Raw genomic sequence first — 24,986 nt, 5'->3', positions numbered from 1 at the left:
AACTACTCTAGTTACAGTAACTTCTCAACTTGTTTTGGTCCATCAACAACAACAACAAAAAATTTCCTTGATAACATTATTTAGATGAAATAACTAGAGATAAAAATGAAGGATTCCTACAGGAGGCACATCTAAAAAGTACTACTAAGTCAAAGGGAAGTTCCCGAAACTGAACACCAGTTAAACTGCAGTGTTTGAGTGCGTGTTGAGTGAGATGCTTTAAGCCTCCTGGACATCAGCCCCTCTGATTGGAAAACCAGTGCCTGTTCTTTAGCAATCAGTTTCTGCTACCCCTTCACCAGTATCCTTTCATCCTTGCTTCCTCCAGGTATCTCAGTATGCTTAAAAGACTTGTTAGCAGGTTATTCTCAAATCTTCTCTTCCAGGCAGTCAAACTCACATGGCATTCCTAGCTTTTAGCTTCCACTTCTTAAAGACTTGCAGCCTGGAAAAGCTCACATATTCTGAGGAATAACATCCCATGCCCCAGTTTAATTTAAGTGGGCAACACAATTTAAAGAAATTATCATTATTAGCCCTGTCTCCTCATTGCCTCATCTGTGAATTTTATCTCAGCATGAGAGAAAAAAAACGAATGTGCATCTGTGACAAATTTCACAATCTCACAGAGAGAATGAGTCATCTGTACAATATCAGATCCCCCAAATTATCCCACTTAGCTTGCATGCACGTGGGTATTTACATTCTGACCTTGCTTCTCAACTGTTCAACACAGTACATGGTTTTCTTTAATACATTTTTTTACACTTCAAAGTAAACTGTAAGAATTATGAAGGCAACTGCTACGACACCTCCTCTCCCTAAAAACCAACAACCCCAAAACAAAACAAAACAATGTTTAAAAAAGGTAGTAGGTAGTTTTGATACTCCGATCAGATAGATATTCTGTAAAAGATGATGTATCAAAGTAACCAAATCAATACACAGTAGACAGGGAAGGAGATGGATACCTTACTAGGTATCTGATCAGTTCTTGCATGATTATGCCAGATGTGTTTCTCAGTATCTGTATAAAACTTCAAGTTCTGTTAAGACTCTATGCAGTGTAAATACCAGTTTGCTGTGTTCCTTCAAGTCCCCAAAAGTATGAATGGCTGCAAAAGTATTAATGTGCAGTTCAGAGTCTGCACGTGTTTCTGTGTTACAAAGGTGTTTAGGCAAGAGCAGTAGTGCTGGACAGATGACACAATATAATGGTTTAAAATGCATGTACAGGGAAACAGAAAGGCGGAAAAAACAAATCAGTGCAAAAAAAAATTTATGTGGAAAAATGAATAAAGCATCACAATATTTGGATGGAAAGAAACAAAAAGGTAGCATTTGACTTTACAGAGACAGTTGTGTCAGTGCCGCTCCTGTCACTTGGAATAACAACCAGTCTAAGGTCACCAAGTACTAGAGAAACTCGTGCAAATTCAGACTTAAACATATATTCTCAACACCAAATCACTCCAACAGCTGATCCAATAACAGAAAACCTTTGACAGGATATTTTCCTACCTAAACTGTTGATGCTGATTAAAACCATCTGCAAAGCTCTATTACTATCTGCTACTGAGAACACCAATAGAAGCAATACCAGAAAGTGTCTTAAGTGTCTCAACAACATATATATAGTAATCAGCAGCCATACAAACCACACAAAAAATTCTTATAAGAGTACACAGAAATAAAATATCCATAAAATCATAAAACACAAAAGGTGGTTGAATTAAAACAGACAAGCAGTTAAAAAGAAAGACAAGAGTCTTGGTCTACACATTCAGGTAAGCACCCAAAGTTCAGTATATTTATTATTATCAAGCCTGGTGTTTTCCTTCACCTTAAGAGAAAAACCTTAAGAAAACTTTCCTGATTAAAACCCAGTAGTTATAACAGAATCATTTGCTATTAACACAGCACCAATTTTCAGGAAAAATACGTTCAATAAAAAGATTTCTGACCAGCTTTAGTGTATCATTCAAACAGTTAAAAACCAGAAAAGAGGCACCGTGTCAATCCTTCAGTTCTGAGTGGGATAGGGACATACACAGCCTGGGTGCAGGACTAGAGGCACGCAGTGCCATGGCTGTTTGGTGAAGAAGGCTGTGCCGCAGGGTGGGTGCAAAGGAGAATGCAACGCGGGGAAGAAGGATGTCTGCAATGAAGGGAGGGCGGGGGAAGGCGATTTTCACATTAGAAAGGATACCCTATATATGGTAGGGTGCATGTGGGAAGATAGGATGAACTGACCAGAGCCACGCTAGTCAGATGTTTTTTCAGCTTTGATTAGTAGATTGCTATACTGATAGCAGTTCAAGATTGTTAATAAAAATTCAAGGCACTGAGGTCCAGAGCTATAGAAATACATAGAGAATAATCTTAAGTCTTTAGGCATATTACTTCCTTCATTTTCCATTCCTTTTTTTTAACATACAAACCTACGTACGCCAAAAGTTAGCATTAGCTTCAGTGGATTTTTCAATCCCTTCTCACACCAAAACGGGGATAAAAATTCACTATTTGTTTATATGGACAGCACAAAAATATCTTTGAAAGCGCATTTTTCCTGCCTGTTAAAATATTATGTTTTCCAGATTTACCATAATGTTTCCAAAAACTGCAAGATAGAAGCAGATAACGGCAATTCTTCTTCACATATTTCCAATATGTACACTATCAGAAGCAAGAAAGTAAAATGTGATTCTGGTACTTCTACAGACCCATGTATAAAATTGGTGAAGTAAACATAAAAAACAGAACAACTTTCAAAGAAAGACTGTTATAAGTTATTAAGATATGAAGCAAATACTGAAATTCTATATTTTTAAATACTAACCATTCATTAAAATGAACGGAATGAAAACTTCTAAATAAAAAAAGCTATAATTAAATATATCCATACAATCAGCACAATTTGGTGTAACTGATGTACTGTCACTTAATTTCCCCCCCCCCAAGTCTTACATAATTTTAGTTCTACAAGTAACTGAATAGGCTAATATATTTCTTTCCTCAATTTTGCAAACTCTTTCCTTTTCATTTCTTTCCTTTCTAATAAACCTGTCTTCTCTGAAGATAGTAAAATGTATTTAAAACTCATCTGTTATTTTCTGATAGATACGCACAGTAAGTTCTACTAATACCTATAGGATTGCTGAGTTTTCTGTGGCTATAATACTCCACCAAATAAGGATCAAATGTTCATCTCCCTGATAACTACACACCCCAAGAATTACCACCTATTTTAGATTATTGCAGTCGGTTGTTTAGTATGCAAACCTGATTAACCTGATGAATATGCTAAGCTTCAGTATCCCACATCCAATTAATAGTAGGGACCTCAAAATTGCCCATTCACACTAAGGACCAAATAGGCCCTGTGAATTATTGAAGCAATTAAAAACACAAAATAAACACATCTGAATGAAGAATTAGCTGTACTTCTCTCATTTAAAATTGAAATTAAACTAAGAGCATGTTATGTAGCATACCACCGTTTCTGTTACCATGGCAGTTAGAATACCAGACAAGGAGCTATGTTATTATAAAATATTTTTTTGAAATAGTCTTTTTTTAAAACAAAACTTTGTGACAACATCCTGCTGTAAATCTTTCACAAGAAATGGAGAAATTTTACTGTAAGTTACTATTCAGGATTCAGAGATTGACAATAAATAACATTTATAATAGTGATGCACATGCTTTTTGTTTTCATGCAAAAAATTAGTCTAATGTATGTGTAACTGCTTCAGATAGTAAGTAGTAATTATAATTGTCTTCTACATATAGAGAGAAGAAAAGGCTTTCCTGAGTAATATCTGCCCTCAAACAAATTAAGTGGTACACAAAAACCATGTGTATGTAAAAATGCTAAATACTGCATAAACTATATAGAAAATGCTTCTCATCTAGAGCTCATTCATAGATTACCCTCATGGAATCATTTAAATTCAATACAAGCAACGCTACAGTCTGCCAAGCTTCCACATCATTTCTACGAAAGCATCGAAGGTGAAGATTTCCAGACCAGTTCCCCAGTATGGATTTGGTGCTGACTTTACTGAAACACAAAGAAGTGATGAGAAGCACATTACCTGACTGGACTCTGTTCCAGCAACACTAAGATCTTGAATGGATCTGCGCCTCTGCTGTCCGTTTCCTGCTGGGAAAAAAACAAAACAAAAACAAACCAGTGAAATATATTCAGAACAAAATAAGAAGGGTGCGACTGTTGCAGAGGAGCTTGGAATTTGTACAAATCCACAGAGACAAAGTGGGAGAGGGAGAGAGAGAGACAGCTGCAGAATTTTAACTCAAAACATGCTGGCCTGTCAACAAAAAGTATACCCTAATACAATAACCACTCCTACCACATGAATAGCTGCTGCACTCTACTCCACCATCTTCTGTCACATGTATTTGGTCAGGCTTAGTACTTGGGGCAGGAGCTGATGACGACATCTATTTCAAGTGCGTTACGTTATGGGGATTTCTAAAAGCTAAACCGCGAAGATAACAGGCTGCCAGCTTTAACCTGTTGCTCTTTGGCTTGCTCAAGGAACACAGCAAGGACTTCTGCCTGTGTGTTGCTCCCTTCAAGAAGATGAAGAAATGAAAGTGCTTTCTTCTGGTCTTCTGCCTCCTTCAGAGGAACGAAACTATGTCCTATTCTCATGCTCTGAGAAGTGTGAAAAGGGGACTGTTCAGCTAAATCACATCTCACCATCAACCTACGGAGCACAGTGCTTGTAATCTTTTCCTCTTCTCCTTCCACCTGTTCACAATTATCCACCAGTGACAGCTACATAAAACAGTTTAAATTTTAACACTGACACGCAATCAAAAGCATTTCCAGGAAACAAAGTCTTCTTAAAAATAAAAGGAGATTATGCAACAGAATCTCCCTGGCTACTTTGATTTTTATTACAGTGATTGTTTATATTATCTCTTGAGAGCAGGTCAGCTGTCCAAAAGGAAACACCAAAATGTCCTGAGTAACAGCTGACAATGCTCAAAATTCTTGCTCTTAGCTCTGCATTACGTAACTTTGCTACTGGAGGGGAGCATCTGAAACATGTACTGCAGCCGTGGCAGCCCCTCGCCCAGCAGTCCTGCACTCAGCAACCAACCCAGCTCACTTAAAGCCCTGGAAAAGGCATCGCATTTTTAACCTTTTAGAGACTTCTCATTCAGCATCATTTCCATATGACTCCACGGCCTATCCTGACACATGTTTTGAATTGCGACAGTTAGTACAAAAATGTGAGACTATTTAATACTGATCAATAAATTTAATAATCCATTAAATTTTTAAATATAGATACTATTACATGTAGGAACACACTACCCCAAAACAGCAATAAAAAATTTTCAGTGTCACTCTACTGATTTGTCATGACATTTTATCATCTAACATTTATAGCAAGTACTATAAGAAACAAGCATGTAAGAAAATCAAGCAGTATTTTAGAACAGGAATATATTCTTTGCTCTGTCTACAAATGAATCTGAATTGCAACTGTTCTGTGGTCTTGATCTTTTGCTTCTGAAATTCAGGGAAAGTATATACTTACCTAAGTAACAACGTCTAAGTTATTTTTAATTCTTTGATACTAGGGATCATGTGAATGACTAATCTATATCAAAATGTCTGAACTTGTTCATTTGCAGTGAACTTTTTCACTATGTAATCATTTAACAAACAAGATTATACATTTAATAGAATTTTGTGCCATGGATACTTCATCTGGCTGCCACAGCTCATCTCAGTATTCAAGATATGTGCAATCCACCCACAACTGACACAAAATTATGTGCACATTTCATTCAACAACACTGTTATAAAATTAGCTCAGCTGAAATAGGCTTGCAAAAATATCTGAAATTCTCATTTCAGATTAGCAACATTTGTGAATTTAAAGAACCCAGCACATCTGTTGCTGAAATATTAGAACGTGGCTGCCAAAATGTTAAAATAATCAGGGTGGGGTGCAAGAAAGAAAAGAAAATGCCTTGGGTTGAGGGGGAGGGGAGAGAGAAAAAGGGGTCCAAACTACTGTGTTGTAAAAAATGAACACCTTTAAATGAAATATCTTCAATTTAGTAGCATGAGGGAAGAGCAAGCTCTACTAGGCAATGCCATTTTAATTAGTATAACTACTGCAGACATCTGGCAAATAGCTTAGACAAGGCAGAAACAGACTACAAATCAACAAATACTTATTGCTCCAGATTCAAGAAAAATTTCAATTGAAAAATATACAACATAAAATATTTATTTGAAATGATCACTGCTACTTCTTTATGCTTTTCTCTCACAGTTATGATCTTGTTCTTACTTCTGTGTCCATTTAAAACGGATTTTTCCTCATTATAAAAACTAAGAGATTTGTACATGCACAGAAGTTCATCTACAGTAGCTTGATGCCCAGTGTCAGGCTTTTGGTAGTTCACAGGATTTTAAGATTAAAAAGCAAATGTCACAAACATACTTCCTGGCCACAAAAAAACCCATTTTGCACACTGTTGTTTATTTTCTAAAATTAAATTCTAAAGGAACAGGAAACTTCCATTATGTCCTGCCCCACATACTGCAGGCAAAAATAAATTCTACAACTTATTTGATCACCACCCCCACCCTACCGCCAAACATCCAGACCAGCTATGACCTCTTCTCCCTGCCCTTTAACAGATACTGGCATCTCCTTTTACACTTTCTTATTTACTCACAGTACTCTCTTCCTTACACACGTACAAGACTCAAACCTCTCTCACAGTGCAGGATGATCAGTGACTGTAACAGTGCTAGAAGACATTCTGAGGAAGTTAAAAAATTGATCTGAACTCCACAACAATTAAGTGATTTGGGAAGCCAAGGGTGGGATTTTCGGTATATATTGGTTTTAAAAGTAGATAGCAAAATTACAGACCTAAAGCATCCATAAATCCTATCCCCTTTCTAAAGACCCTCAACAAAATGTGTCCATCTTGAGTAATCATTTATGCAGTGTCAATGCTATAAAAATCGTAACGCTGTGGCAGAATTTCAGATGACAAAATTATAAAGCCAAATGCACACATGCTAAATGCACGAGATGTCTAACACTGCCAGTGAAGAAAAGACTGTACTTGAAGGTTTGCTGCTTGACTGGTTTGTATTGAAAAGGTATGCAAACTATAATTCAGATTTTTTTCGTTTCTTTAAACATAAAGCTACTTAAACCTTTTGCACTTACTAGGGTTTTCATTTTTCATATATATATATATAAAATAAAATGTTGGTGCTTATAACCTATACTATATATACACGGTAAATTAAAAAAAAAGAATTGATACATCATTTGTCTACCTGATTGTAGGAAACCACCACTGCAAACTCCTGCTATGCTGTTAGACAAAGAAGGAATTATTTGATCCATTTTGCAGTTTCTAAGTTTGTAAGCTAGCAATACAAAATAGCATCTTAAATGAACAAAAAGTTCTAGTCACCCTTATTGTACTAATTTAGAAAGAAGAGCAAATATATATTAAAAACTTCCCCTTCTGCCAATATTTTACCTTTAATTGATAAAAACGTGTATTTTACGACCTTGGTAGCATAATCAGTTCATGGACGAAATGCAGTTGAGGCAACACATTACGAAAACCCCCAATGATAGCAGATGTAGTACTCATACTTCTAAAATAGCCCTGCCCTAAAGCAGCTGACTCAACGGTAACATGCCTGCGTCGTGCCTCCCCTCCCTGGGCAGCAGCTGCTTTACCATGTGCTCAGCACAACTCCAGGCAGCAGCACAGACCGGCACTTGTGCTGCTCCAAGGACCTGGATGAGCTGCTCGCCCCACCGAGGGACATGCCCAGGGAAGTTCGGAGGAGCTGGGTCTGGGGCAGAAGTGCTATGGAACGTAACGGGGTGGGATCGATATGGAGGTGACAGTTTGGGGGAACTGAGAGAGTAAGAAAAGGAAAGCAGTGAGAAATACATTGTTTTTAAAAGAATAACCGAGCAAGGTATTTTTGCATAACTGCTTTAAGTATACAGATGAATATAACTAGTTTACTAGGCAGGCAGATAATCATGTCCCTGTCATGTAATGATTAATCTCATTTTTTTCTGGCTTTGGGATTATTACAGGAAAGCTGTTCTGACAACCAGGAAACTTTCAATATACAGCCCAGATGTATTTGCAGACAATTTAAATATTTCTTCTGTAGTGCCAATATTGTCTTTTAGCTTAAGTAGTTCTCTCTTCCTAGTTTTTAGCTGGAGATTCATCTATAGAAAATAATTATTAATTTCTTAGCTTTCATTTTGTGGGCTAAAAGAAGCCATGCTTTCAGATTCTTCTTTATACTCTCCATAACATCCTATTAGCTCTTCTTGATATTATTTCAGAGTGCATGTATGTTTCTTTTATATGACTGACCACAACAGTATATTGAATTCCTGATTAAAATTCAACAAGGGCCTATAAATAGCATCAGTGCTTCTTCATTCTTCCTGGAAATGAACGTTAAGATTTCAGTTTTTCAGAACTGCATTAGATCAGTGGCTTATACTACCTGGGATTCATCTGCACACATCTGCTATGGTCCCATGTCATCTTTTTAAAAGGAAACAGTTGCTAGTGTGTGAGCCACAGTGCATAACCCTGGATTTTACCCTATTCCTTTTCAGTCACAGCAAAATTCACTTTATGTAATACTCTAATCCTCCTCTTTATGAATAGTTGCTTCTGATAAAACATTATCAGTGAATTTCATTATTGTTTATTTGACTTAAATACCTTAAAATTTGACTTAAATTTTGAGAAAATTGATTGATATGCTTGCTCCAACCCTTTAACTTCTTTCATTTCTACAAGTTGCTATTTCTTTCATATGTATTCCAAATAATTCATCTTGGAATTCCCATCCTGTCCAGTTCAATTAATATACACCAGGTGAAAAATTTCTAATGACTCCTCTGCCTAACGAAGAAACCAATAGACTGGTATAATCTATTTTGTGAAAACAACATGGCATTTCATTTAACTTGACTTCATCATTCCTTAAAAGTTTCAAGGTTTCTTGGAAGCCTCGGTGTTGTTATGTGCAGAGTGTGTGCGCAGAAGAGGAACTCATTAGCGTTTAGAGCTTATTTAACAGGCTCTCAGCATGTGGTAACACTGTGAAAATTGACACATCTCTCCACTTTTGCTTTCCTTGCTCTCTCAGGATTTCATTTATGCCATTGCAGGCCAGGACCCTTTGAAAGTTACAGTGGAAAGCTACCCTAGCAAACTCTTTTGCCAATTTGTTGGACTCAATGCCAAAGATGTTTTCTTTTCATGGGTTGTATTGCTCAATCTTTTCTGTATTTTTATACGTAACCTTCAATAAAGTTATTTGAAAGAAACTTTTCACAAAATTACCTTCTGCATTCAACTTTAAAATACCAAACAATATCAAGATTTACAAGGTAACTTCCTCAGATGACACCAATTTAGACTGAGAGGTCCACAGTTTCTAGCGTATTTCTAAATTAGCAGTAGATACTATCATTTGCATCTCCTGTCTGCGACAAATAATTCTGCAGTGACTTGCATACTGCTAATGGTATACATATCACAGTTTGGGATTGATTATACTTATTTTTAGGCTTTGAGAAGTATGAAATGAAAGAAAGAAATCCACTTTGGTTGCAAAAAAAAATGGAAAGGGAAAGGAAAACGTTATGCTACTAACTAAAAATAGACCTGGGATACATGAGAATTATTCATTAAAGTCCCAAGTGAAATTATCATCTATGGTGCCTGATTATACTGATTTTCTTCCTGTCAGAAGCATCTCCTAATAATTTTAGTTTGCATTTACTTAAACACAACAGAAATACCTCACGCAGACACATTTTAGCTCTAGAACAGTGTAGTCAAATATAAGGATTACACAGATTAAGTGTTAATGTTTTAATCACAGATATCACACGGATTTGAAATTCTGTACCTAATGTATTTAAGTTTTTTGTTCTACTAATATTTGATTAAAAAATAGGAGCCCAAACACAACAAAGATCAGGGCAAAATAATTACCTAGACAGGAATTTTTCAACTTAAGTTCATTTTCACCAAATGAGGCGCTGTAATAAAAGACTGTATATATAGATTTGCTCTATAAGAAGATTCTAAACATCAAGATAATAAAGGAAAAAATGCTTTATCAATAGAACTACGTTTGAACTAGAAGAGTGAATCCTTTACTGATAAAAGTAAGCTTGTAATAAAATATTATGCTTCTCTTTACAGAAGCATTATGAAAAATTTTGTGGGATAATTTCTAGTTCTGTCCTACAGCAACTGGAGCAAGAAGTATTTTAGCAGTCTGATCATTATTCCGGCATCTTAACCACTGACCCGTTCACCTGGTCTGCGATACCTGGTATGATGATCTCAGGGACATCCAGAATGTTGCCAAATGAAGCAGTTTTACGATGGCCTCGTTTAGGCTTGGAATAGGCTGAAAAAATACACATATACAATACACATGCAAAACACTAAAATGGCAATAGCAAAATTATTAAATTCCTAATACTGCACTTTTCATATACTTGGTTAAATTAGAGTTCATGCAAAAATGTGTCATGCAGAATAAACTGCATTGCCTTCCACTCATGCTTACACGTAATTAAGCAACGGTTAAAAAGCAAAAAATGCAGAACTAGCCATCATTACAACACGGTGTAATTAGTTACAGTTAGCAACACAAAAGTCAAACACAGAAAGCAGCATGGCAACACGGAAGGGAAAACCAAACGTAATTATCCAAACAGAGAAAAAAACGAAATTATTTCAGTTCACCTGTACATTCAGAATAAATTCTTGACTCTCTGAACTTATATAACCTTTTCTCTTTAGTGTTGAGAACAAACTATTTTATAAACAAGTTTAATAGTTAGATACTTCTTTAAATCACCTCCTTTTAAAGCAAATCTCATTTGTCTCTGAAAAAATGCTTACTCTTACTACATTTGATAATCATTCTTGCTGCTCACTCTTTTGTCCCATTAGTGACAATTTTTTATTTTGGGAGCTGGATATCACTACCAACTTTGTAATTTTTGAATGATGTTCAAGAAATGTCATACACTATGAATTAAAATCTAATCATACTTTTTTTTTATTTTGCTACTTTTGTAGTTTAAGATAAATAGTTCCTATTTAGAGAAAACCTGAATGCATCTCCCAAAAATAGAACATTGTAGCATATTCATCTCAGTAAGTAATGGTGATGTGTACTACATGATTTACTCTTACACTTAATCTAATGAAAGCTGGAACAAGAAGATTAACTAATTCTTGACTTGATTTAACAACAGCCCAATTCTCACCCAGCCACACAATTTTTTTTCAGGTTCACAGCATATTACTTCTGTCACGCAGTTAACAAGATTGAAAAAACAAACCAAAACCAACACAGTGCTGTTTCAGCTCTTTCTGAAAAAGTTATGGTCAGATGGGTTTGACCTCATTTCTAGTAGTCTTCTACAGCCTTAAGAGATTTTTTAAAAAAATACCCAAAGAACCCCAAACCAAAAATATATATATACTTTTGTTTCAAGAAAAAGAAACCCTACAGTGATAACCAAAAAAAAAATTATTAGAATATTCTGAATAGTAATTATTATTGTCTTCCTTAATGTACTTAAGGAAGACAAAATAGAAAAACTAAAAACTTGCAAAAAGAGGAGGGTCAGATTATCTCCACTAATGTAAAAAACTTACATTAATAGTGTCAGTGACCAAAGTGAGTCCTGACATATTTTAAAATAAAACCAGCATGGTGTTATTACTAGGTAAGTACACAGCTGCCTTCTGTGTTAAGAAACCTTTAGAGATATTCAGGGTGAGATGTGCTACACAATCATCCAGTCAAAGACTGACAATACAAAAGACAAATTTTGGAATAAAGCTTTAAAATAAGAACATGAAAGTAAAATGTGTTTAGGGCAAAGTAAATATTATGTCATGAGTAACTTCAGTATTTAGTAAAACAAGGTCTTGGAGTAATCATAATACAATGAAGAACAAAATGAAATAGTCATGGAGCACGAGAAAGCCAGAATTTTGATACGTAATTCCTTATTAATTGCATCTACTCAATTACCCTAATTTTCAGATTGGTAGAAAAATACTTAAATGGCTAAATAACCCTGAACTAACCAAAGTAATTTTGTTTTATTATTTAAATGTGTGGTTATATACCATAACAAAACAAAACTTCCACATATAGAACTTAAAACCTGAAGCTTACATAAATTAACAAACAATACCTTTGATGAAGAAAAGAGACAAGAAAGTGTTTGCCAAGTATACACATGTTTATTAATTTACTCTTCTGGGAAGAATAGATATTGCTTTCACCATAAAATTATGTACTTATACTTACAGATAAATTCCAATTCTCTCAAGGATTTAATGTTTAGAAATAACAGTTTATAGCTGAAGCAAACCTGGCAAAACACCTGTAGCTTTTTTTTTTAAACAGAAGACACCAATGCTTTGTTAATCTCATGAATAAAATCTAACTATGCTCCTCTTTCTGAAATCTGCCAAAGTGGATTTTAAAACTTATTTGGGAACATGCTGAACTTTAAACCTACCTCTTAATTTCAAAAATATTATAGAAATAACCTTGAAGAAAATGTTATTATATAAATAATTATGCTAGCAGAGATGAAATAACACTATTTCAGATGCAAAAGTGAAAGTTGTGCATTTGGAACAGGATTGACACTTAAAAGTCTTATAATGTGTCTTTAAAAAAAGTAAAAATCTAATTCAACAAAATCTCTTCTACAACCTTTAAAATACTGAATTACAATACTCAACATTGCTGACTGTACAACCATAAATAAAGCCATTTCCCTCCCACAATTAATAAAAGACAATAAAGACTACATGTAAAGTTAAAGTATTTTCATACAGCTACTGGTATTAACCTTTTGTAAGACTATGCACATTTCACATTTTCCTTCCAATTCCTTAATCTACGCCCCAAACATCCTTTAATTTTACCTGTGATGGAAGCTATTCTTGCTTCTATTTCAGACATATCAGCACTCATCCTTTTGGCTTCTCCTGAAACGAGGGCTGACGGCGGTCGTGCGCGAACATCTGACAAGCTCTCCACGCTGCTCCCACGAGATGGGGGCAAACTCAAACGGCCAGGATCACCCTGTTTCAACAGTCACATTTTTAAAAAGAAAATTCTGCACGAGCCCTCCCTGATATGCACCAGTATGTAGGTTAAAATACATTTTTATAATGTGCATTTTAAAAGTGGCAAGATTTAAAATTTATAACAATAAATGGTAATAATTGAGCTATTACTGGCATATAAAACTGAAATATCTGCAACTTTGAAAATAATCTAACTATACACAGATAAAATAAAATCAGTAGAATTAGGTCAATGTTATCAGAATAGAATCTTTGTATTTTTGCATTTTACTTGAAATAAAACACAGCATTTTCAAAATTCAGATAAATGTTTAATCCTTTTATATCATACTACTATTTTAGACTTAAATTAAGGCAGCAATTTTCAAACATATATTTTTTTTTAATCTAATAAATACCTTTGAATAGAATGAACTATTTTTACATTTCATTGGAGATCTTAATAGAGCCTTCCAGTTTACATTTTTGGAATTATTCAATATAATTCCATCCCTTTTCATGTTCTTCTATAAATAGCTGGGTCCAATTTTGTATGATTTTTGAAGAAGGACACAAATGTTTCAGATACAACACTTTTGTCTGCCTATGTCCACTTCATTATTATGGTTCAAAATTGCACACTTTAGCTTACCGGCTGCTTGGTTGTGTTTTTGATTTGTTGTGCCAATTTTGACTCTAAACGTTTAATAGTGTCATTGGTAGAAGCTCCTTGGAAGTCACTTGGTTCTATGTTAGCATCACTCTTGTTACTCGTGTTTGTAGAAGTGATGTCCATGAATGAACCTAGAAACCAGTAACAAAGAAAAACATTTGGGAGTGTCCACTGAAAATACTGAAGTGCATCTCTTCACTACAGCATTCTCAGAAGTCTAATTTGGCTTTAAAACAACACTTTTCAAAACTTTTAATGAAAGGCAAGTTGCAAGACTGCAACAGATCCATTACTGTAAGAAGTAAGAGGAGTGAAAAAGAATACACAACTACCTACTACGGTAACATTCAGAAGTCAATCTTTAGCTTTCTTTGAAATTGTTAGGGTAATGTCATATTAAAAACATGACCAGCAATCTCATTCACAATTAATGACAAAGACCATCATTAACCACAGAAGAGCATAAATACCTGATAAATAACAGTCAATATATATTCACAATTTAAAATGATAAATTATGTCTTAAAATCATGTGCTGAGAGGTGGAGAACAACTAGTAAAGTCAGTGCAATGCTAGAGCTGCAAAGATTTTGTTAATATACAGGTCACTAAATTGTAAAGTAGCCAATGAAACTTTATCCAAAATACCAGCAATTTCTTCAGAGATAGAAAATAAACCAACCAAGTAGAGGAAGTTGAAGACACCTAAGATTAAAAATTACTTAAGTGGAAAACCTGTACTGTAAAAAATGAGGAGACCAAATGATCTTCATTTTCTATTATTAAAAGGATCTATCGGAGAGCAAGACTACCTGAAAGTCTAGCCCACATTTTGTTCCATCCACCTTTCTGGTTATTTTCTTGCATGTAATTTAAATTACTGTATTTAATGCCTCTTAACATAAAACAAATGCAAGTTTAAATTCTGGATATTATAACTGAAAGAGGTGCAGCTTTCAAAAGTAGTGAAAAATTTTAAATTGACAACTCCTACATATTACATATTAGTGAAAAGGTGTTAATTGTTAGCAACATTCATTGGAAAAAAAAAAGGAGACCTTAAACCTGGACATTTCAAGACAGCTTTTACCATAAACTTATTCTCCATTACACGTAAACTTCATCAAAACCATCTGACTGAGAACACTGAATATGATGTGGTAAGAAGTATTAACAAAAAAAATAGATCCCTGTCAATGCTTATGTTGCTATTCTTTTTCTCTAACTTACACAAATGTACCTGTACTAGTGGCAGAGTTGCTTTGGCCTTCATCTGAATACTGGCAAGGATACTGCAGAGGTTCATCAGCTCCTGGAAAGTACTGTGAAAAAAGAGTTGATAAAAAAACCTAATTAACCATTGTTTTAAAATTATTTTAATAGTATCTCATAATTTAGAAATACAATTTATATATTTATAATAATTTATTTTGAAGACACGTAAATGCAAATACTTTTAGTCATACATTAAAATACACTTTGAGTATTTTTTTAATTTTCTCAGATCTGTTATGAGTTGGTATACCCCCCCATAAGGAGATGAATTACTTCCCTTCTCTACTGTAATCGATAATTTTTATCAAAAAGAAAGAGGAGAAAGAAAACATGTAAGCCCATCTTTAGAGTGTGATGAAAGGCATACTTTTTGTAATTCAATTTCCTAGCTTAACAGATTAAGAACTGATTAAGATACTAAAATAAATTTTTATACCCGCATCAAGTGTGTCATTATTTTAACAATTTCCTCCATGGACGGTCGTTGAGAAGGATCCTTGGACCAACAACGGGTCATTAAACTCTCAATTGGTTTAGGTAAGTTTTTGATCAGTGGTGGCCGAGTACCTGTAATTGAAATTAGAAAAAATCCTTAATTTTTTAAGCAGACTATAATAAACAACTGACAGTGATTGATCTCTCTCCAGTATTTTGCTACATAAATACAGGGAAAGGTAGAGTTAATCGTAGGCTGAAAGAACTGGCTTGTACTTAATTTTCTCTCTTACAAACAAAAATTGATCAAAAAAAAGTTACTTTGCACTACATAGAGGCTACAATTACATACAAAAAAGTAGAAAAAAAATTAAACTTCTCCTTCAGTAGAGGCCTGAATAAATACAGCACATTACAATGGCTAATGTTACTTGTCTCTGAAGAATAAAGCTCTAGAACAAACTAGGAAGCAAGTAGTAACAGTCTTTGGTTCCTAATGCTGTATTCACAAGAAAAAAATAATGAAAAAACCAAAACACCTGAAGTATTTTTGAGAGCTGATTTTGTCCTTAAAAACTTCCTTAAAAATTACAGGCACTGGAAGTACCAATTCTGTGTGACTTTCTCATGCCTACACACATTTGTAATAACATATTTTACTTCAACTGTTGTATAACTATTCAGCTGTTTTTTGGTTCAAGGTTCTCCTCTTTTTATGATTTCAACAAGGAATACAATTAATGGACAACCGCTTGTGTCTGATATATGAGGAACAGTGATGGTTTGCAAAGCAATCAGCAAGTATTTAAAAATATGTTAAACAGACCAAGTAATACATGAGTGCCACAATAGTTTTAAATGAGATGAAGTGTACTAATATTTCCTCTTAAGAAGGAAAAAGAAAATGGAAGAAGATAAAAAGGATAAGTTTTTAAAGCAAAAGTAGCTACAGATAGGAATTTTTCTGTCCCTAAAGGATATGCCTGCACCTTATTGAGGTTTCCTGATTTATGACTATTAGATTTACACTTAGTTTCACAGTTAATGCTTTTATGCAAGGCACTCTTTACTCCTAACTTTAAATGACCTGTCTATTTGAAAAACGAGCCTTCGTCGCTTGTTTGTTATTTTTTTCTTCCAAACAAGTTTGTGCTTGCTTTGATGTTGTCTCTCACAAATGGCAGAAATTCTTTGCAGTCACTGAACTACTTCACTATCATTACTTAATTGTTTGTAAAACTCTGTTTTGCCATGGTACTTAAAAACACAGCAGTAAAAAAGTTACACCACTAGCATGAAGATACTAAAATCTACTATCCTGACCAACATTATACCACTGCTTTAAAGAAAAAGTCCATTTGAATACAATCATTGTGCCCTGTTTATAGTCTAAGCTCACAAAAATCTGTTCTATATAATACCTAGCATAGCAGAGTGCTGCCCCATGAGTGCAGGTGCCTAGGTAAAAAGGAAAAACCATTCCAACAGCAGAACAAAAAAAACAAAACCCAGAACACCACAGATGAAAAATAAACTGACATTTTTAATGCCTAATGGTCCCGCAGGAGTTTGACAGTTTCTAGCGTTTCTAAACACAAGTCAAGTTACTTCAAGTTACACATTTATTGTAGACATTTAACTACAAAGAGTAAAAAAAATGAAAGAGACAACTTAGCTAATAAAAATCACCATTCATCCAGATAGAGGGGTTGTGGGTTTTTCTATAGCACCTCTCAGATCACTTTTAAAATGGAGTGTCATAACAAAGAAGACATGGCTCTTTACCCTTCTTTATTCATACACCAGTTACACATAGCAGCCAAATAACACAAAACCCACACTGACACAGAAGTGGCAGTGTTTAACTATGTAGTCTTTGTGACAAAAGTGTATATTTAATGAAGCATAAAATGGAAACACTGGTAATTTAAAGCTGCATGGTTAAGAGTGTTTAGCAAATTTATAGGTCAAATACACAACTTCAAATGCAATAAAGTATTTTCAACTCACCATTGTGAACTGCCCACATTATTCGGAAAGCTGGACCACCAATCTCATCAAAAGGTTTCCTACGGGTGATTACCTCCCAGAGAATAATACCCCAACTGAAAACGTCACATTTTTCACTGTAATTGCTACCTGGAAGAAAGTCATCAATATAATTTGTGTCTTTTCTATGTAACACATTAAAAAGAAGTACAGTTTGAGTTGATCATAGAATCATTAAGGTTGGAAAAGATCTCCAACCTATGTAAACAATGGCAGATCACTAAGGGAAGCAAAACAGTCTCATCTATGCAGTCAGAGCACTTCTGTGACACTAAGCCTATGAAAGGAGAGGAGCCCTATTCTCCTGTTGGCACAAGGAAATTCAGTTTTGTGGCCGAGAAGTCTTGGACTAATTCTGAAAACAGAGTCTAAAGAAAGTGAGAGAATATTCTCTATTATTTTATTATGTGATAGACCAAGACTGGATAGACACAATCATTCCTCAATCATTCCACAGCAATTTTAAAATGGTTTCTTCTAATGAGAGTTCTGATTTTAGAATTGCTCTCTCTAACTTTATCCCAATCTAAATCATGTTATTTTCATTTAGATTATTTGATCTGTAGAAGGTTTTAGGTGCCCTAATGTTTAAAATGGGAAGAAAATCTTAATATTAGGGCAACTGCTTCAATAGGCAGTTGTCTTCTACAACAGATACTTCTCATGTCTTTATTGTTCTAATCTAAAAACATTAGTACTAGATCAGCAACAGAATAATATTAGCATCTTTTACATTGTTGAATTCTGATTCGGTAGGTTAGGCAAACAAGTTTTTAACAATTCTGACATTTGACGTGGTTATTTTAGTAGCTTAATAACTGTTTCTGGAGTAATTTGATATGCTGCATCATAGAAGCTACTAGATTTCTTCCTTTCCTTGATACTTGTCCATTTATAATAATTTGTCTCTTTATCAATAAACACTTTCAGTTAAAAGTACATAAAAACAACTGTAGACTGAAGGCTTTTGCTGCTGTCCAAAAATACAACTGCAATACAAGATTTCTTTGTTCTGCCTTGCTGAATTCATACACCAGAGGAACTAGGATATGCACTGCAAATCCCTACCATAATATACTTATTTGTATTCATTTTAGATTAACATTTTTCACTCAAAAAAAGAAAATCTATCTGTAACACTAATTGTCCAACTTGATTATTTCTAAAAGAAAAAATCTCCTATTTGTACAATTTAATTTAATAATAAACAAACATTAAGAAAAGAAGCACTCCTAGTTAGAGTTAAAGAAATAAAGTAGGTATCTGGAAAATTTTCAGGCACCAGAGTGAAACACATAACCCTTTGGTTGGTACTTTAAGCAATATGTGGAAGAAAATGGTACCTTCAGAACAAAAGCTCCAAAGGTGATGTTTGTGAGGAAACATCTCCTAAAACTGTATGGGAACAGTCTCTGGAATAAGGACATTAAAAGAAAAAGAGGTCACTTGGATCCAGAATCGGGGAAACCACTGTTCCACACAGGCACTTCCTAAAGCAGGAAGATGACTTTTTCCAGACCACTGCTAAATCACTTTGATAATTTAAGGTACTGACTGGCTAAACGGTGTTTAATTTGCAATTTAATATAGACTGGATTATTTCTGTGATAATCATGCAGCAATTATACCTATCTAATTATCAAGTGTCATCAGTCTTTCCCAGTTACACTCCAAGAAATAGCTAATTTTCCTACTTAACTAAATTAACTGGTAATAACAAGTTCCTCGGTACGTAGGAAAGAGGAAGTACATCAAATCTCTAGATTACACAAAAAGCAGACAAAGATGGAGTTACAAGAAAGTGGGGGATTGAAAATGAAGGCAATTATGTTTAATTTAGACACACTAACAGGGAAACTCTAAAGTTAAAAGCCGATCGGAATAGCGAATGAAAGTAATGACAGTGTATTTAAATGTCAGAAAAGTTTGAAATAATTTAAGAATCTTGGAAACATTAAAATTGTGGGGCAAGAGCCCTCTGGCTGTATTTGATGTACTTACAAAATAAGAAACAGCAGCTGTCTAGAGTTACTCCTTACGTAAATCTTAGCCATGACACAAATAAATATCTAATACTAATGTGAGAGAGTCGGTTCAGTGCTGTTCTTTAAACCTCTGCATAATTATTTGACAATATATAATTGTACAGATTTTTAAATAAATGTTAAGAGTTCTGCCAAGACTCTTTCAGTTGTTACCTCAAACTTTTATACACATTGAAATAAAGATTATATGATCCTGTATTTCCTACACCACATTAATTCACAGTTGTATCCCTAAAAAGAACACAAAATACTGACACTGTGAATTTTTATTACCTTCAAAAACTTCAGGTGCCATCCAAGCAGCACTTCCTTTATTGTTGGTCATGTGTGTTTGAATATCACAGGCTGTACCAAAGTCACAGATTTTTAGAACTGTCCCCCCAGCTACCAGGAGCAAACTGTCAAAGAAAAAAAAAAGATATTAAAATTGTGTGATGAAATAGTCTGGCAATAAACCACTGATTTTTTTTTTTTATCCCAACAACTATCGTTGTAATATAGTTGAATGTCTTAGGCTTTGATTCTCAGTGCTTTAGTTTTATAATCTGGGAAATCAGTAAGGTCACTTGTTTCTAATGCGAACATATTAAATATTTTAAAATACTCCAATATATATTGTAATTTATTCCTATACGCTAGATTTTAATTAAGTATCTTTAGCCATAGTAAATCACTAAGCATATATTGACAAAATTAGTCCTTCAGATTCCAGAGGCTGAAAAACTAGTGCTGTAACAATTTTAGCAAAAGAAGAATGGTCAAGACGCCCGCTAATATCTGTCCACGTAGATATTTATTTAAACGAAAGCACTGAAGTTACATGTTAGCAGCTCTCTAGATCAAAACTGGGGATACAAGAAAGAACTAAAGATTTAAAGTGTGGCTTCATATTAGGATTTTAGCTGGTAATAACTGCAGGTTACTATAAAAAAGGGATGATTCTGCTCATACTCAAATATCTGTTTCTACTTAATCTGTACAGCCAGATCTGAAGCTGTAAAGTGAGTCAGATAACAAGCAGTGGATAGGAAACTACTAAATTTTGTTTCAGTGGAAAGTGATGGGAGCTTCTGGCAGGGGTAGTAGAACTGGCAGAAGGAGGGGATAAAAAAGGATGGCCATGTGGCGAAAGAGCTCTAATATAATAAATATGACAGAACCAATCAACCAAACAACCCCACCACAATGTTCTCTTATTGAACAACAAAACCATTTCAAAACTGGAGGATTTTAAATTCCCCTGATTAGAAGCCTTATTTCTAACAAAATCCTCTTCCATGATGCAGGGCAGGAGCAGGACATTTTTCCAGTGTGACAGAATGTAACTGAATACAGTTCATTTTCTGTATCATACACCGTCATTCTGTAACTGAAATTTCAAATGCACAGCTTTCATTTGGAATACGGTACACCCAAAAGTATCAATTAAAGGTTCTTTTCAAATGCAATAAATATTTAAAAATTATTTTAAATTCCAATTGTAAGAAAATATAAAATATGAACCTACTTTGGTGGTTTCAGGTCTCTGTGAATTAGAGCCTTTGGTTTCATGCTGTGGAGATATGCCACTCCTTGGGAACACTGTAAACACCAACTCATGGCATGTGCAGCAGTATAATGAGGCAGAGGTTCAGCACCATGTAGCACTGCAAAACAAAGGCACAAACTAAAAAGAACTTTATTGCATATTACAACACATACGACGGAGTTAACAAAATACCAGTTAGAAAGCTCTATGGAATCTAAGTAATTATCAACACCTCATGACTGCAACTGAAAATATCCTTCTGGAGACTTTTTTAAAATAAATGACAAAATATTTTCTGCTTTTTAGTATGCTTTCCATAATTTTTAATGTCAAAATTCAATATGAAAGGTGTTGCTTGTTCTCAGCTATCCTTGGTAAAGTCTGTGTTAAATAAATGGTCAGGGAATTTACAAATCTTTTCAGATGTTCCACTGGAAAACCTTAAATTGCTTGTATAAAATATAAGAAACTGATACCAAGAACAAACCAGTGGACTGAAAAGTGGTTTTAAAAAGCACACTCCTTTCTCCTTAAAATTATTTGAAAAATTTCAAAGAACCAGAGAATGGTTGGAAGGGACCTCCAGAGGTCTATCAAGCAAGGTCAAGCAGGTCACCTCCAGCTGGTTGCCCAGGACTTTGGTGAGGTGGCTTCTGAGTATCTCCAAGGATGGAGACATACATATGAAACAGCTTTATAGTTTAGATTACGTTTGCCCTAATACTAGTGCTTTAGGTCCAGCAAGACACTATGTTGAAGTGATACTCACCATTGTATAGAGAACCTCCTTCAGCATACTCCATAACAAGACACACCTTTGCAGGGGAGGGAACAAAAAACAGGGATGTGTTAAATGTAGGGGCAGAAAACAGCTTCTGTAAACTGAAAGGAACGGTCTTTGAGAGCAACTGCAAAGCCTCTGTGCCTAAACTAATGGAAAATATATCTATGAAGTAAAAGGTCAGTTTGAAGTGTACATGTTTACGTGTAAGAAACAGAAAGGAGTTTTATACTTAGTTCCCACTGTAAGTTACAAAAGAAGAGAATGACCTCCCCCTGCCTCAGTCTTAAAAAGCAAATCCTGTCTCCAAACTGCAATTCACTTGTTCTTACTTTTTTCCTTAAGCAATTTACAAAAAAAAAAATCAAATACCACATCAAAATAATTTTACTAGTACTTAAAAAAAAAAGGGATGCAGCATTATTTTAAACAATTAGATAGCCCATGAAAGAATTAGCTAAGGATATATCAGTCCAGTCATTGTACTTGCTTTCCTGCTTTGAGAATTTGTGGGACTGTTTGCAGCTGTGGCAAATCCTGAAAATTGCATATATGAGAATAGGAACTGATTTACAAGGTACAATTGCGTGTTGCTAATGTATTTGCTTTTTGTATTGCTAATTTGCAATTAGTAAGACTGTAAATATGAATGTAACTACATATGTAATACACCAGATGCCATTCTGACAAACTGAAGTATAATCTGTGCTTAGAAATGGCTTTGGGGTTTCCTTGAAAGAACTTATTTTTCATAGCAGTGGAAAGAAAAAAACCTAAAACCTGAAAACATCAAGCAACCTACATATCTGTACATTTCCTTATTATGACCAAAACATAAAAAATATATATAAAATATACATTTGTAGTATAAAATACATGTTTTGTGCATTGATGCTTGCATATGCTAAGCTAGTCACTTGCTGTTATACTGACAAAGCTATAACTTACTGGGTTTAGACAGGCTCCATATAACTTGACAATGTTGGGATGGTTCACTCGTGACAGCTGTCGAAGCTGCAATACAAATCACACAATTTCAAACCATAGGGAAAAAAGGCTAACGCTTTATTTTCACAGCTACAATTAATACACCACAACAGCAAGTACAGTTTTATATGTCTGCATAACTCTAGATAGCCATTTTAGAAATTACAAGACTGATGTCCCTCTTTGCATTTTAATTTATGTAATTAAGTTTGAGTCTAACTGAACTGTATTTTAAAAGAAATTTTTAAGAAGTTAAATTTAAAGAAAATATTTTGATAGGTTGTAGTAAAATCACTCAAGCCACAAGCATTCTGCAACTAAGACCTCTGTAGGTTCGATGCTCTTCCTGGAGCCTGCAAATTTGGAATCCCAGTTGACTGACTACATAAAAAAATCAGAATCATTTTGGTTTTATTCACAATATAGAATATTACTGTTCAAAAAAACCCCAAGCCCACAACCCTAGAAATTAAGCCAAACAGTTTAATATTAAAGTGACACAGTTCCAAGAACCTAGTCCTGCTTGTACTGGCAATTACACTATTTTGCACTAAGTATTTTTTTTCCCAGTATGTAACAGAAGAGAAGGAAACAAGAAATTTTTTTCCATTTACACAGACTTCTGAAGTAGTTTATGCTGTTCATTGCCTATGGAACAAATGCTACTTTTTCTGTACACTTTAGAAGACCTAAAAAATCAGAACAGAATATTACAACTGATGTTTGCACTATGTAGGGTTTCCAGAATACCAATAATTATTTAAGCATTTTTAGGATTATCTATTCAGATCTCTTTAGAACACAAAAAATGCTAAGAGACCAATCAGGTTTACTGAGTATTAAATCAGACTCAGATTAATAACCTTAAAAATTTACCATGGTAACGAACAAAATATAAATATTTACACAGAGGCCTATAACAAACATGCTTCTTTCAACCCTTCAGTGTGTTACATTTTAGTACATCTAGTTCCAAATTTAAGAGATTTATTTTTAAAGTATTTTGCATATCTTGAATATACTAAACGATAACTGAATAAATATTAAGCAACATGTCACAATATATGCCATTTAAATTACACGGCAAACTTTTGATTCTAATAAATATTATGTATCTTGGGAAGTTTATCATTATATCTGAACTACTCAAGGTATTTCTGAAGAAGTAGACATGAATGAAAACAGTGACTGCCTTTAAATGAGTTACAGGTAGCAATATATGTAAGAAAAAATAAGGAAATTATTAGAACTGCTGATAAAACTCAGAAACAGTTTCAAGTATGGACCTGATTGTATTGAAGAACTTATGCTGTAGCCCTTGAAGTGTTAATCAGCTTCAAGACTTTGGTGGGTATTTCAGCTGCACCCTGATTCCAGACTGGGACAGAATCTAGGAACTGGCATTTCCCCAATTGTGTGCCCTTCTCTCTCTCCTCCTTGCCTTCCAGCTTTTTATGGGAAGCAAAGTAAAGAAGCTGCAATGTTCTCTCACAGGTCTCCTGTTCTGCAAGACAAGGGGTCCAGGCCTGAACTGCATACCACAGGCTGCATTTATCTTTTAATAGACTTTAGTACTTTAAATAGCTTTTAGTACACTAAATGCACCCATGAATTTATGAAATAAAGCTCTACCAAACCCAGTATTTCCATCAAACTTACTGTACCTCTACAATGAAGGCTTTTCTTTCAGATTCACTTTCTATTTGTTTAATGGCTACATCTTTAGCTCGCCATTTTGCCTTGCAGACCACACCAAAGGCTCCTCTTCCAACAACCTAGAACAAAATATGAAACACGAGTTAAAACTTGAAATGGTTTGCTGCGCAGGACTTCGCAAATAGAAAAGAAATTTAACTTTGAAAACTGAAGACACACAGGCTCAAGTTGTGCCAGTGATTGAATACTATGGCATCAAAGCATAACTGGTGCTTAGCTAAGCTTCCTCCAAAGATCATTTATAGAAGAATTGGAAAACACACAATTTACAAAAAATTGCAAACAAAACAATTTATT

General features: G+C 34.5%; 1 protein-coding gene across 3 annotated transcripts in view; it reads right to left on the bottom strand.

Annotated features, from left to right (window-relative positions):
* The window catches only part of MAP3K7 (mitogen-activated protein kinase kinase kinase 7), a 33,695-nt gene extending 8,947 nt beyond the window's left edge, over window positions 1-24,748 (bottom strand). The window contains exons 1-12 of one of the 3 annotated variants that reach the window (XM_029962694.1): window positions 24,638-24,748; window positions 22,935-23,000; window positions 21,975-22,020; window positions 21,185-21,343; window positions 19,951-20,075; window positions 17,594-17,722; window positions 15,585-15,715; window positions 15,114-15,195; window positions 13,853-14,004; window positions 13,057-13,216; window positions 10,418-10,498; window positions 4,098-4,165 (exon numbers count right to left, since the gene is read on the bottom strand). In XM_029962694.1, coding sequence (XP_029818554.1) covers window positions 4,098-4,165; window positions 10,418-10,498; window positions 13,057-13,216; window positions 13,853-14,004; window positions 15,114-15,195; window positions 15,585-15,715; window positions 17,594-17,722; window positions 19,951-20,075; window positions 21,185-21,276 — 1,020 coding nt within the window. In that variant the 5' untranslated portion in view covers window positions 21,277-21,343; window positions 21,975-22,020; window positions 22,935-23,000; window positions 24,638-24,748. Of the gene's footprint in view, window positions 1-4,097; window positions 4,166-7,560; window positions 7,582-10,417; window positions 10,499-13,056; window positions 13,217-13,852; window positions 14,005-15,113; window positions 15,196-15,584; window positions 15,716-17,593; window positions 17,723-19,950; window positions 20,076-21,184; window positions 21,344-21,974; window positions 22,021-22,934; window positions 23,001-24,637 lie in introns of those variants that run through there. The other 2 variants (XM_029962693.1, XM_018078017.1) reach the window with 2 other exon arrangements.
* Window positions 24,749-24,986: the final 238 nt, after the last annotated feature.

Source organism: Manacus vitellinus, unplaced genomic scaffold (assembly GCF_001715985.3).
Source record: "Manacus vitellinus isolate BGI_N305 unplaced genomic scaffold, ASM171598v3 scaffold_4_pilon, whole genome shotgun sequence".
In the NCBI taxonomy this organism is placed as follows: domain Eukaryota; kingdom Metazoa; phylum Chordata; class Aves; order Passeriformes; family Pipridae; genus Manacus; species Manacus vitellinus.
This window is presented reverse-complemented; position numbering and strand designations above follow the sequence as displayed.